This window comes from Lutra lutra, chromosome 1 (genome assembly GCF_902655055.1).
Source record: "Lutra lutra chromosome 1, mLutLut1.2, whole genome shotgun sequence".
Classification (NCBI taxonomy): domain Eukaryota; kingdom Metazoa; phylum Chordata; class Mammalia; order Carnivora; family Mustelidae; genus Lutra; species Lutra lutra.
Genome location: NC_062278.1, coordinates 116,453,323 through 116,467,875, shown reverse-complemented (window position 1 = coordinate 116,467,875; position 14,553 = coordinate 116,453,323). Strand labels below are relative to the sequence as shown.

General features: G+C 40.8%; 1 protein-coding gene across 1 annotated transcript in view; it reads left to right on the top strand.

The window, feature by feature from the left end:
* ATP13A5 (ATPase 13A5) overlaps positions 1–14,553 on the top strand; it is a 111,849-nt gene that overhangs the window by 31,625 nt on the left and 65,671 nt on the right. Inside the window, exons 8-9 of the mRNA XM_047733162.1 lie at positions 11,604–11,676; positions 12,610–12,738. Coding sequence (XP_047589118.1) covers positions 11,604–11,676; positions 12,610–12,738 — 202 coding nt within the window. The remainder of the gene's footprint in view (positions 1–11,603; positions 11,677–12,609; positions 12,739–14,553) is intronic.

The following is a 14,553-nucleotide window of genomic DNA, read 5'->3' as shown; positions in this document are numbered from 1 at the left end:
CATTTCTTCACTTAGAACTTAGGTATAACTGTTTTGAGGGAAACAGAAAAGAAATATGGAGATTCCTGGGGGAAGGGTTACAGAAAAAATAGGTTTGATTCTTCACTCTAGAGGGCAATGTTTCAGTGAGAGAATTACTCAAGTCTCCTAAGCTCTTGACCTATTAAATCAAAATATTCAGGGTAAAACATGAATCTGTGCTTTTTCACAGTTTCATTACAGGTAATTGCTATGCATGCTAAAAGTTTAAGAGCTATTGTTCCAGAGGAATCCACCAAAGGACAATTTCAAGCACTAGGATCCAAATACATCTATTTAGTTATTTATTAATGGCATCAGCAGTGGACGTATTTTTCACTCTTTCTACTCTATAGGATGCACAGAAATACTAGTTTATATGGAGATTTATTTATATACTTGTTAATTTGTTTTATTAAAACAGGAATGTACTTTGAATATTAATCTGGAACTTGTATTTTTCACTTTACAATACATGCAGTGGCCATCCACCAGGTAAATAAATAATTCTAAACCATGTTTCAAAAATCATGGTGTGACATTCCATGGTATATCATAAGTTATTCAACAATCCTTTTCTTTATGGAAAATAGGGGCTTCCTCTCCAATTTTTCCATAAGTATGCTGAATTACACACAACTACACTATAGATGTATCCTTATATTTTAGTGTTCACAGCTTTTTTTTTTTTTTTTTTTAACAAAGCAACCAAAAGCCACATTGTTGAATCAAAAGATACAATTTTGGATGTTAATAGATACTGAGATATTATTTTCTTCAAATAAAATAACAGCAACATATGAGAGTATCCATTTCCCCAGATCCTCACCAGCATTTGGTGTCATATACTAATGTTTATAATTTTTCAAGCTAACATTCTTTTTTTTTTTTTTTTTTTTACAGCTTTATAAACATATATTTTTATCCCCAGGGGTACAGGTCTGTGAATCGCCAGGTTTACACACTTCACAGCACTCACCATAGCACATACCCTCCCCAATATCCATAATCCCACCCCCCTCTCCCAACCCCCTCCCCCCATCAACCCTCAGTTTGTTTTGTGAGATTAAGAGTCACTTATGGTTTGTCTCCCTCCCAATCCCATCTTGTTTCATTTACTCTTCTCCTACCCCCTCAACCCCCCATGTTGCATCTCCTCTCCCTCATATCAGGGAGATCATATGATAGTTGTCTTTCTCCGATTGACTTATTTCGCTAAGCATGATACCCTCTAGTTCCATCCACGTCGTCGCAAATGGCAAGATTTCATTTCTTTTGATGGCTGCATAGTATTCCATTGTGTATATATACCACATCTTCTTTATCCATTCGTCTGTAGATGGACATCTAGGTTCTTTCCATAGTTTGGCTATTGTAGACATTGCTGCTATAAACATTCGGGTGCACGTGCCCCTTCGGATCACTACGTTTGTATCTTTAGGGTAAATACCCAGCAGTGCAATTGCAGGGTCATAGGGTAGTTCTATTTTCAACATTTTGAGGAACCTCCATGCTGTTTTCCAGAGTGGTTGCCCCAGCTTGCATTCCCACCAACAGTGTAGGAGGGTTCCCCTTTCTCCGCATCCTCGCCAGCATCTGTCATTTCCTGACTTGTTAATTTTAGCCATTCTGACTGGTGTGAGGTGATATCTCATGGTGGTTTTGATTTGTATTTCCCTGATGCCGAGTGATATGGAGCACTTTTTCATGTGTCTGTTGGCCATCTGGATGTCTTCTTTGCAGAAATGTCTGTTCATGTCCTCTGCCCATTTCTTGATTGGATTATTTGTTCTTTGGGTGTTGAGTTTGCTAAGTTCTTTATAGATTTTGGACACTAGCCCTTTATCTGATATGTCATTTGCAAATATCTTCTCCCATTCTGTCAGTTGTCTTTTGGTTTTGTTAACTGTTTCCTTTGCTGTGCAAAAGCTTTTGATCTTGATAAAATCCCAAAAGTTCATTTTTGCCCTTGCTTCCCTTGCCTTTGGTGATGTTCCTAGGAAGATGTTGCTGCGGCTGACGTCGAAGAGGTTGCTGCCTGTGTTCTCCTCGAGGATTTTGATGGATTCCTTTCTCACATTGAGATCCTTCATCCATTTTGAGTCTATTTTCGTGTGTGGTGTAAGGAAATGATCCAATTTCATTTTTCTGCATGTGGCTGTCCAATTTTCCCAACACCATTTATTGAAGAGGCTGTCTTTGTTCCATTGGACATTCTTTCCTGCTTTGTCGAAGATGAGTTGACCATAGAGTTGAGGGTCCATTTCTGGGCTCTCTATTCTGTTCCATTGATCTATGTGTCTGTTCTTGTGCCAGTACCATGCTGTCTTGATGATGACAGCTTTGTAATAGAGCTTGAAGTCTGGAATTGTGATGCCACCAACTTTGGCTTTCTTTTTCAATATTGCTTTGGCTATTCGAGGTCTTTTCTGGTTCCATATAAATTTTAAGATTATTTGTTCCATTTCTTTGAAAAAAATGGATGGTACTTTGATAGGAATTGCATTAAATGTGTAGATTGCTTTAGGTAGCATAGACATTTTCACAATATTTATTCTTCCAATACAGGAGCATGGAACATTTTTCCATTTCTTTGTGTCTTCCTCAATTTCTTTCATGAGTACTTTATAGTTTTCTGAGTATAGATTCTTAGTCTCTTTGGTTAGGTTTATTCCTAGGTATCTTATAGTTTTGGGTGCAATTGTAAATGGGATGGATTCCTTAATTTCTCTTTCTTCTGTCTTGTTGTTGGTGTAGAGAAATGCAACTGATTTCTGTGCATTGATTTTATATCCTGACACTTTACTGAATTCCTGTACAAGTTCTAGCAGTTTTGGAGTGGAGTCTTTTGGGTTTTCCACATATAGTATCATATCATCTGCAAAGAGTGATAGTTTGACTTCTTCTTTGCCAATTTGGATGCCTTTAATTTCCTTTTGTTGTCTGATTGCTGAGGCTAGGACTTCTAGTACTATGTTGAATAGCAGTGGTGATAACGGACATCCCTGCCGTGTTCCTGACCTTAGCGGAAGAGCTTTCAATTTTTCTCCATTGAGAATGATATTTGCGGTGGGTTTTTCATAGATGGCTTTGATAATATTGAGGTATGTGCCGTCTATCCCTACACTTTGAAGAGTTTTGATCAGGAAGGGATGCTGTACTTTGTCAAATGCTTTTTCAGCATCTATGGAGAGTATCATATGGTTCTTGTTCTTTCTTTTATTAATGTGTTGTATCACATTGATTGATTTGCGGATGTTGAACCAACCTTGCAGCCCTTGAATAAATCCCACTTGGTCGTGGTGAATAATCCTTTTAATGTACTGTTGAATCCTATTGGCTAGTATTTTGGCGAGAATTTTTGCATCTGTGTTCATCAAGGATATTGGTCTGTAGTTCTCTTTTTTGTTGGGATCCTTGTCTGGTTTTGGGATCAAGGTGATGCTGGCCTCATAAAATGAGTTTGGAAGTTTTCCTTCTATTTCTATTTTTTGGAACAGTTTCAGGAGAATAGGAATTAGTTCTTCTTTAAATGTTTGGTAGAATTCCCCCGGGAAGCTGTCTGGCCCTGGGCTTTTGTTTGTTTGGAGATTTTTGATGACTGTTTCAATCTCCTTACTGGTTATGGGTCTGTTCAGGCTTTCTATTTCTTCCTGGTTCAGTTGTGGTAGTTTATATGTCTCTAGGAATGGATCCATTTCTTCCAGATTGTCAAATTTGTTGGCGTAGAGTTGCTCATAGTATGTTCTTATAATTGTCTGTATTTCTTTGGTGTTCGTTGTGATCTCTCCTCTTTCATTCATGATTTTATTTATTTGGGTCCTTTCTCTTTTCTTTTTGATAAGTCTGGCCAGGGGTTTATCAATCTTATTAATTCTTTCAAAGAACCAGCTCCTAGTTTCGTTGATTTGTTCTATTCTTTTTTTGGTTTCTATTTCATTGATTTCTGCTCTAATCTTTATGATTTCTCTTCTCCTGCTGGGTTTAGGGTTTCTTTCTTGTTCTTTCTCCAGCTCCTTTAGGTGTAGGGTTAGGTTGTGTACCTGAGACCTTTCTTGTTTCTTGAGAAAGGCTTGTACCGCTATATATTTTCCTCTCAGGACTGCCTTTGTTGTGTCCCACAGATTCTGAACCGTTGTGTTTTCATTATCATTTGTTTCCATAAATTTTTTCAATTCTTCTTTAATTTCCTGGTTGACCCATTCATTCTTTAGAAGGATGCTGTTTAGTCTCCATGTATTTGGGTTCTTTCCAAATTTCCTCTTGTTATTGAGTTCTAGCTTTAGAGCATTGTGGTCTGAAAATATGCAGGGAATGATCCCAATCTTTTGATACCGGTTGAGACTAACTTAGGACCAAGAATGTGATCTATTCTGGAGAATGTTCCATGTGCACTAGAGAAGAATGTGTATTCTGTTGCTTTGGGATGCAATGTTCTGAATATATCTGTGATGTCCATCTGGTCCAGTGTGTCATTTAAGGCCTTGATTTCCTTGTTATTCTTTTGCTTGGATGATCTGTCCATTTCAGTGAGGGAGTGTTAAAAATCCCCTACTATTATTGTATTATTGTCGATGTGTTTCTTTGATTTTGTTATTAATTGGTTTATATAGTTGGCTGCTCCCACGTTAGGGGCATAGATATTTAAAATTGTTAGATCTTCTTGTTGGACAGTTCCTTTGAGTATGATATAGTGTCCTTCCTCATCTCGTAGTATAGTCTTTGGCTTAAAATCTAATTGATCTGATATAAGGATTGCCACTCCTGCTTTCTTCTGATGTCCATTAGCATGGTAAATTCTTTTCCACCCCCTCACTTTAAACCTGGAGGTGTCTTCGGGTTTAAGATGAGTTTCTTGTAGGCAACATATAGATGGGTTTTGTTGTTTTATCCATTCTGATACCCTGTGTCTTTTGATTGGGGCATTTAGCCCATTAACATTCAGGGTAAGTATTGAGAGATATGAATTTAGTGCCATTGTATTGCCTGTAAGGTGACTGTTATTGTATATTGTCTCTGTTTCTTTCTGATCTACTACTTTTAGGGTCTCTCTTTGCTTAGAGGACCCCTTTCAATATTTCCTGTAGAGCTGGTTTGGTATTTGCAAATTCTTTCAGTTTTTGTTTGTCCTGGAAGCTTTTAATCTCTCCTTCTATTTTCAATGATAGCCTAGCTGGATATAGTATTCTTGGCTGCATGTTCTTCTCATTTAGTACTCTGAATATATCATGCCAGCTCTTTCTGGCCTGCCAGGTCTCTGTGGATAAGTCTGCTGCCAATCTAATATTTTTACCATTGTACGTTACAGACTTCTTTTTCCGGGCTGCTTTCAGGATCTTTTCTTTGTCACTAAGACTTGTCAATTTTCCTCTTAGGTGACGGGGTGTGGACCTATTCTTATTGATTTTGAGGGGGGTTCTCTGAACCTCCTGAATTTTGATGCTTGTTCCCTTTGCCATATTGGGGAAATTCTCTCCAATAATTCTCTCCAATATACCTTCTGCTCCCCTCTCTGTTTCCTCTTCTTCTGGAATCCCAATTATTCTAATGTTGTTTCGTCTTATGGTGTCACTTATCTCTCGAATTCTCCCCTCGTGGTCCAGTAGCTGTTTGTCTCTCTTTTGCTCAGCTTCTTTATTCTCTGTCATTTGGTCTTCTATATCGCTAATTCTTTCTTCTGCCTCATTTATCCTAGCAGTGAGAGCCTCCATTTTTGATTGCACCTCATTAATAGCTTTTTTGATTTCAACTTGGTTAGATTTTAGTTCTTTTATTTCTCCAGAAAGGGCTTTTATATCTCCCGAGAGGGTTGCTTTAATATCTTCCATGCCTTTTTCAAGCCCGGCTAGAACCTTGAGAATCGTCATTCTGAACTCTATATCTGACATATTACCAATGTCTGTATTGATTAGGTCCCTAGCCTTTGGTACTGCCTCTTGTTCTTTTTTTTGTTGTGAATTTTTCCGCCTTGTCATTTTGTCCAGATAAGAGTTTATGAAGGAGCAAGTAAAATACTAAAAGGGTGGCAACAACCCCAGGAAAATATGCTTTAGCCAAATCAGAAGAGATCCCGAATTGTGAGGGGGGAGAAAGGGGATAAAAAGGGGTTCAGAAAGAAAGAAAGAAAAAAAAAGAAACTATTAAAAAAAAGAAAGCCGATAAAGAAAAAATATAAAAAGAGGAAAAAATATATATATATTAGATAAACTATTTAAAAAACGTTAAAAAAAGAAAACGGTAAAAGTTAAAAAAAAATTAGCAGAAGAAGAGAAAAAGAAAAAAAAATTGAAAACGAAAAAAAATTAAATTAACTGCAAGGCTAAAAAATCATGGGGAGAAAGCCATGAGTTCCGTGCTTTGCTTTCTTCTCCTCTGGAATTCCGCCGCTCTCCTTGGTAGGTGAACTTGGTCCTGGCTGGGTTTCCCGTTGATCTTCTGGGGGAGGGGCCTGTTGTAGTGATTCTCAAGCGTCTTTGCCCCAGGCGGAGTTGCACCGCCCTTACCCGGGGCCGCGCTGAGTAATCCGCTCGGGTTTGTTTTCAGGAGCTTTTGTTCCCTGAGCGTTTTCCGTAGAGTCCGGAGGACGGGAATAAAGGTGGCGGCCTCCCGGTCTCCGGCCCGGAGGAGCCGAGAGCCTGGGGCCCCACTCCTCAGTGCGCCCTCAGAGAACAGCACCCAATGACTCCTGTCACCCTGGCCTCTGGCCGCGCTCCGAGCTGACCGAGCCTGCAACCGGTTCAAGGTAACCCCGAGCTGAGAGTCACTCCTCGGCTCTGTCTCTGTAGCTGGCTTCCCCGTTCTAATACCGGTAAGCTCTGCGACACTCAGACTCCCTCGATCCTTCTGCGACCCTGCAGGACCTGAGGCCGCGCTGACCCCGCCTGGGCTTCACCCCAGTTAAGCCTCTGGAGCGATGTCCCTCAGCGGAACAGACTTTTAAAAGTCCTGATTTTGCTCCGTTGCTCCGCCGCTCGCTGGGAGCCGGCCCCTCCCCCCGCGGTCTATCTTCCTGTCGCTTTGGATTCACTTCTCCGCCAGTCCTACCTTGCAGAAAGTGGTTGATTTTCTGTTTCTGGAATTGCTGTTCTTCTTCTCTTCAATCTCCCGTTGGATTTGTAGGTGTTTGCAATCTTTAGATAAGCTATTTAGCTGATCTCCCGCTACCCGAAGTAGTCTCAGCCTGCTACTTCTCCGCCATCTTGACTCCTCTCCTCAAGCTAACATTCTTAAAATTATGTCCCATTGTTCTTTTAATTTACATTTTGCTGATTATTGGTGAGATTAGACACATTTTTCTCTAATAGATATATGCATTTTTCTTTTCTATTTACTGTCTCTTCATGTCCATCGTACATGTGGAAAAATTTCATTTTATTAATCCATCTTTTTTCTTTTGACCTTGACTTTTCCCAGGTATTTAAAAATGTGTGTAGTCAAATATGTTTCTCTTTTCCTTTTCTGGGTTTCCGGGTTTCCTGTTTTGCTTATCAAGTTCTCCTTTTCCAAAAGTAGGTATGCTCTGTTTTTCCATTTGTAGCTTTCTTAATATTTATTTTAAAATCCTTAATGAATCTTGAACATTCAGGTTCTACATTTTAATAGTTCTGAAATGCCTTTGCTTAAAGTAGCAACTGGCCTGGGAACTTCACTTGAGCTCAGTACTGCCCAAGAGTTCTTTAACAAAGAGACACTAATCCCTTTAGCATCTCCCATTTGTTAACAAAAGCTTATCTGACCCAGCCTGTAAAGCGACTGGTAACACCACAGCAAATAAGCCAATTTCCTGAAACTATCTTTGCAGTTGAAGTCACAAATCCCCAACAATCAATATTTCTTTAGCTCTTCACTATTTAAAGTGGGTTCCCACATCCGTAACAGGTGCTTGTGTGGGGCAGGGCAAACTCTAAAAGGATACACTTGTGACTTGGTTGTATTCTCCCACCACCAGAGAGGGAAGAGCAGCAACAGTCAGGGAGGGGAAGTGATTTGCTCAGGCTTGCGGTGTGATGGTGGCTATGTATACCATGCATGGCCCCAGGTTTCCTGATTCCAAGTCAAGTATTTCACACCGTCTCCTGAGCAAAATTTCAAAGTGACCTAGGAGTTTCCTTGGAGCAGTAAACCATTGTTTGATCATTTTATTATAAAAAGACTGGGGAAAGGCTTTGCCCGGAATGGAAGGACCATCTTCGGCCCTCTCTAAATCCTGCTAAACAAATACCAGCCTTGAAAATTGCAAGAGGGGAAGTGGTGGGGTGCCTGGGTGGCTCAGTGGGTTAAGCCTCTGCCTTCGGCTCAGGTCATGATCTCAGGGTCCTGGGATCGAGCCCCACATTGGGCTCTCTGCTCAGCAGGGAGCCTGCTTCCTCCTCTCTCTCTACCTGCCTCTCTGCCTGCTTGTGATCTCTGTCAAATAAATAAATAAAATCTTAAAAAAAAAAAAAAGGGGGAAGTTGTGGTGGCAGGAGTGGAATAAGCTATCATTCTCTATCTACGCTAGCCCCAAATCATGCCGCAAAGAGAGCGTAACCTTGCCTAAGCTGAGAAAAACCCCGTGGCAGCCCCTAACAAGTTTGGTGCAGGTGTGAGTGCAAGTTGGGTTGGCATTCAGCTGTATTAACACTGAGCTGATTCGCACACTCCGTCGCTGGCTCCACAAGCCGCTGCTAGAAATAGCGCGGAGAGTATCTGACCCACTGTGCCTTGCCTTCAGTCATGACTGGACTCAAAAGATACCTGAGTTAAAGCCCTCATTACTCATCTCTGGAGGAAATCCAGCCACAGCAAACACAAGGACACACAGCAACAGATGCCCAGTAATAACAATATGCAAATTAGTCTTGGAAACTGATCCTGGTCCCACTAAACAGGGACGGGAGAAACCAGAGGGGGCCTGAGGAAAAGCAGGCATCACAGCTTCCAAATCAGGGCAAGCATCACAGCCCTCCCGTTCTCCTAACTGGTTGGTTGTCATAGAAACCCGCGTTTGTAGAGTTTCCTGGTACATTAGCTGGAAGAGGATGCTTACATTATCCTTCTCCAGTGTTGTTGGGAGGAGGAAAATAATTCAGTTCTATTAAATAAGTGTTTGCTGAGGGCCTACCATGGGATAGACTCCCAGGGTACCTGCATGAGTACTTGGGTCTTCTTGGAACTGCCGGCTTCCCAGGGGAGACCTGACGAGAAAACAGCTGTAATGGAATGTGATCAGTTCACTAATACTGGTGGGAACACAGACAGCTGAACAATTAATCCTTTCTGGGGATGTTAGTGACGTATAGGGTGGAGGTGACATTTGAGAAGGGCTTTATGTGAAGGATTCGGAAGAGTTTGCTAGTGGAAAACCTGGGTGAGCATTCGGAGTATGAGCTTGAACAAAGGCATGGAAGCATGACAGGTCTCACAGAACGCTAAGCCTGATGAATAAATCCGGCTTGATGCCATAATGAGTTTTGAGAGTTACAGTCAATCATTATGAACTCATACTTCACCACTTCCAAATGTGTTATCATCCTCTTAAGCTAGGTTAAAGTTATCATGGCATTGACTAAAAGAGTTTGCTAAGCAAGAAAGTAACTTAAAGAAATTTATAAGGAAAGTTATTTATCTTCTTACAGGAAAAAAAGCTATTTTCAAGCACTTTAGGAGAATGTATTCATCAACAGAAAAGGCTTTAGAGCCAGATGAACTAAGGTTTTATTGTCAATCTTAATACTTAGTAAGTGAATGATTGTAAGCAAGTTACTTTAACATTTTCAAGCCCCTATTTTGTCTTGGTTTTGCTTTTGTTTGGATTTTATTTTGTTATATGTACATTGGAGATGATAACATTTTCATTGTCGGATTAGTTTGAGTAGAAAAAAAAATCAAGCAATACATTCCAGCTGCTCACCCGCTGTGCCTGGCACAGAGTAGTTGCTTAATGTTCTAAACTGTTTAAGAATAATAAATGTGAGCCATTAGAAACGCTGGGTATTTCCTCTATGAAGCCTTGGGGGCTTTGAATAAATCTCTGATATGCAAAATAAATCAGTATCAGACCATGCTCAGTTTTGGAAGGTAACTGAAATTCAATGTCACTTGTTCAGGGAGAAGGAACAACTAACTTATCATGTGAAATTTCTTACATAGGGGTACATGGCTGGTTAGTGTGTAAACCTGACCCACAAATCAGGAATCCTGACTGAATCCAGTTTTCTTGTCACAGAACCGAGGCTGACTTTCTCACCATTATCCGTCATTAAAATGGATGCCCCACTTGGCAAGCCACAGGAATCAATTTAAGGCACTGAATATGTACCTAACAAACAGTAATATCACTTCTTCCACTCGGTTGGTCCAAATGTTCGAAATGTAGCTTTTTATAAAAAACTGAAGTAAAGAATAAATTGTTCTGTATAAATAAAAACATGGAATTTATTATATTTCTCAAGAGGAAAGTTACATAATCGTGTATAATGCTTGTCTTAGTCTGGACATTGGCTACCATCAGCTAAAAATAATCAATAGGACAGATAAAAATAATTGACCCTAACATCTGCAAGGAAAGTTTTATACTTGCATTAAGCGGGCTGTGTTTCAGTACTGTTGACAGTATTCCGATCTCTTCTGAGTATCCAGGTGAGCCGGGCTGCCATCCCTTCCAGGAACGCCCCAGCTGATGGCGCCCCCTACAGTCTATATGGGGAACTGTGTAGAGAACATACTCTCTCACCTCTGCCTTCCCCTCTCCTGAGTTTTCTCAGGAGACTGCCTCAACTTCTCCAGGCAGCTTCCAATTCTTTCACTTTGTCCAGGGTCATATCTCAATGAATTCCACCCCAAGCAGATCTTCCCAGCTGACGCACTTCGACAATTGTTTATCCAGCAACAACTTTTATTAATCATTAAACTTACTAAGCTCTTACCATGGTAATGAGTACTATCCAAAGGGAGAACTAAGATAAGCACTAAATAAATTTTAAAAGCCATCTGAAACAGATACTGCTATTGTCTCCATTTTCAGATAAGGAAAAGGGAGTTAGGTTGAATAATAATGCCTTACTGGAAGTACCAGGCTTCCAAAACAAGCAGCACTGGTCTAATCTGCAGACATCTCCAAGATGAAAATCCACCTGTTCATAAAGGAAGGGATGGCTGTTCCACATAAAATCAAAACAGTCCAAATATTCCCAGGCTCTTGCAACGTAAAGATCAAATTCAGCTTCATTGTTTTATAGATGGGAAAGGGGTCCCAAGAGGGAAAGTAACCTGTTTATGGTCTTGTTGTCTTTCCCCTGCTTCATTGTGTGCCTTCAAGAAGAGCAGCCTCAGGACTTAGCGTTGGTCCTTGGGCAGGGTGGTTGTACATTATGTTTCCTGGAATTGAAATAGTATTAAATGTATTAGCATATTTATTGCTACTGGTTGGGGGTTGGCCAGGGTAGGGGTCGGGGTAGGGAAGCAGAAGCATCAAAAGCAGAGCTTGACCCTTTGCCCACAGTCGCTTTGGCTGTGATGGCAGGCTCTGTTTTTACTGTACTGAGATCATGTGGTTTTCAAGTTATGGACTATCCGACGTTTAAATGTGAACTTTGAATTGGCAGCAATCAGTCAAGCTGCACAACCTTGTGGAGGATCACAACAAAGTCCAGGTTACGGTCACCGTAAAGGGCACAGGTAAGTGTTATGTTCTGCCAGCTTCAGCATCCTAATATTTCAGGGTGGAATCAGTCTCATCTGTTACTGATTATTAGTTGAGGAGAAAAGTCTTCTCTGATTAAACCCAGGTCTGGGGCTAAAGTGAGGCAAATAAGGCTTCTAAGATGCAAAACTTAAGGAGGAAAGGTCATGCTAAATTTCCTCTGCATTTGCAGGACCCGGAAGGTGAGCCCCTCACTGAATTTTGTAACCTGGGTACTTTGCATGCCTTGCCTTGATTGAATCATTTCCACCCAGTGTCTGGGCTGCTTCCAGTTCCCTCTGCCTTCCATATTTCACTCATTTGAATGTTGCTCAGTCAGCCTTCTTAAGGCTTTTCGAATTCCCTTAATAGCCATCCCAAACAGACCCTGAATCATAACATTTCAATCCATTATCCAGAATCCAGCCCTGAATAATTCTTGTAAATTGCTGATGGCTGGGCATTTGGCATTTTCTCTGGATTTAGCCTGGGGTGGGGAGGCCATGGTTCTTTGCAAGGAGTGAGGAGCTTCACCGTAGGGCAGCAGAAGCTGTCTGAATGATTTACACTAGGCCCCAATCCAAAGTGTGCCAAGTGGGTTAGGAGCCCAGCCCCAGCAAGTAAGCAGCATTAAAGGGGCACCTCTTAGATGACCGATACCCTGGAGTATCTCCTATGGACAGAGAACTGTCCCAAGTACTAAGATCAAGATAGAATCTTGTTGCTCTGGTGATCTTTAGCTATGGCCCTGGAATCAAATCCCCAATCCTGGCTTCTGTGATTCTACAAATGAGCAGAAAGGAACTGGAGCAAGTGAATGTGTAGGGTGGTCCTTGGTCAACAGGTTGGTTTAGAGTTCTCAGCCGCTTGCATTTTTCAGTAAAAACAGGAATAGATCAGCCAGTCATGAAACCTTTGCTGTTGTGTAGGTTTGCAGGAGCTGGAATCCCATCTCTTGGTTCCTGGAGATACTCTTATTCTTCCAGGAAAATTCTCATTGCCTTGTGATGCTATTCTGATTGATGGAAGCTGTGTGGTGAATGAAGGCATGCTCACAGGTAGGCTGTTGTCATGGAGCTTCTCCTTTCCTGTCCAACACCTAGGCCAAGAGTTAGCAAAGTGCATCAACACATCCTTATCTGCTTTATACCAGCCTGATATTAAGATGTGGGGAGACAGGTGAGGGAGACACAACTAGGCTATTCATGCAGATGGAGACTTCATATATGCAAAGAGGAAACATTTAATAACTTAAGAATCAATGACAATAAATACAAAATTTTTTAAATAGAAGAAAAGTCTAATGCATATGATTAATTTCCTGATGGGTGGGGTGAATCGGGTGAATGCATAAGACTGCTTGGTGCACGGTATCTTCATAAACATGAACATGGTTTACATGCCTAACCAAACACAACACAACAGGAGACCAACAGTTCTCACAATTGGCAGGGTGCAGAGATTTTATCCAACCCTGCTCTCTGTAGATGGAAAACTGAGCCCCAGGATTCCCTGGGAAGGAGATTGAATTGAACCTTCAAGGAAAGGCCATATAACAGTTCTGTTCTTTAGAATTGTGTTTCCAGTTGATCTTACTGGGCAGAAAGCCAGTTTTCTTGTAATGGTTTGAACTGTCATTCTTATTCTTGATTGTATTTCGTAAAGTTCACTTGAATTTGTGTAATTAGCAAGGCACTAGGTATAAAATATTCTTCAGTCAAAAAACCCCCTAATACACAGGACATCATAATAAGAAGAAACATACAATAACACAAAATAGAAAATATTTGTTTTTTGCTGCTTACAAATTGTTGTATTTTTCTGTTTCCGAGTTGCTAAAGACAGGAAAAATACACACACGCATGCACAGCGTTTTTAATATCACCTAAATGTAAAGTACGTTACCAATTCCTAAATTGTTCAACATAAGCAGATTTCACATTAAAAATGGGTCTGCTTAATTTAAAATTGAGGCAGGAAAATGTAGTAAACATAAATATGCTCGGTATAATTACAAAATACCCCTTTAGTGTGTTGAAATCTAACTGCCTTATAATGATAGCGATGAGGATTTGCATACTGATCATATCCTTCATCCAGAATGTTGCCATAGTACCCGATGCACAAACCTCAAGCCCAAGAAAAACTGTCCTCCTCACTCCCAGGTAGCAACTCTCTCACATTTCCAGCAGCCTGCCAGTGAAGAATGGCTTTTCTCACTGGCAAAGGAGCATGGCTGTGAGGAGGAAGGGGAGGACTGATCAGGTTTATGCCCCTGGGTGTACTGACTTGGGTACATGATTCTTGCCTTGATTCCAGGAAAACTCAGAGAGTTCCGGAGAAGTAGAGAGGGTAAACAATGCTGCTTTTCCACAATTTTCCAGAATTGACCTAAAATGACCTTAAGAAGTAAGTGGCATTTCTTAGGTCTGTTTCTGGAAAAATAAGGTCACCAGCATTAATATCTATGTAACCTAAGTACTAATAAATGTCAATTTTAGGGACTAACACATAAAACAGAAGTACATATATTTCTTTCTCATTGTTTTCTTCAGAAAGATCTAAATAGCACCATGCTTTATTTTTTTATTTTTTTTAAAGATTTTATTTATTTATTTGACAGAGAGAAATCACAAGTAGGCAGAGAGGCAGGCAGAGAGAGAAGAGGAAGCAGACTCCCTGCTGAGCAGAAAGCCCGATGTGGGGCTCAAACCCAGGACCTGGGATCATGACCTGAGCTGAAGGCAGCGGCTCAACCCACTGAGCCACCCAGGCGCCCCAGCACCATGCTTTAAATACGTTATTATGCAGCCAACATAGATCCGCCCGCTCATGTACACTATTTGTAAAAAGGATCCTGATTGAACAATCAG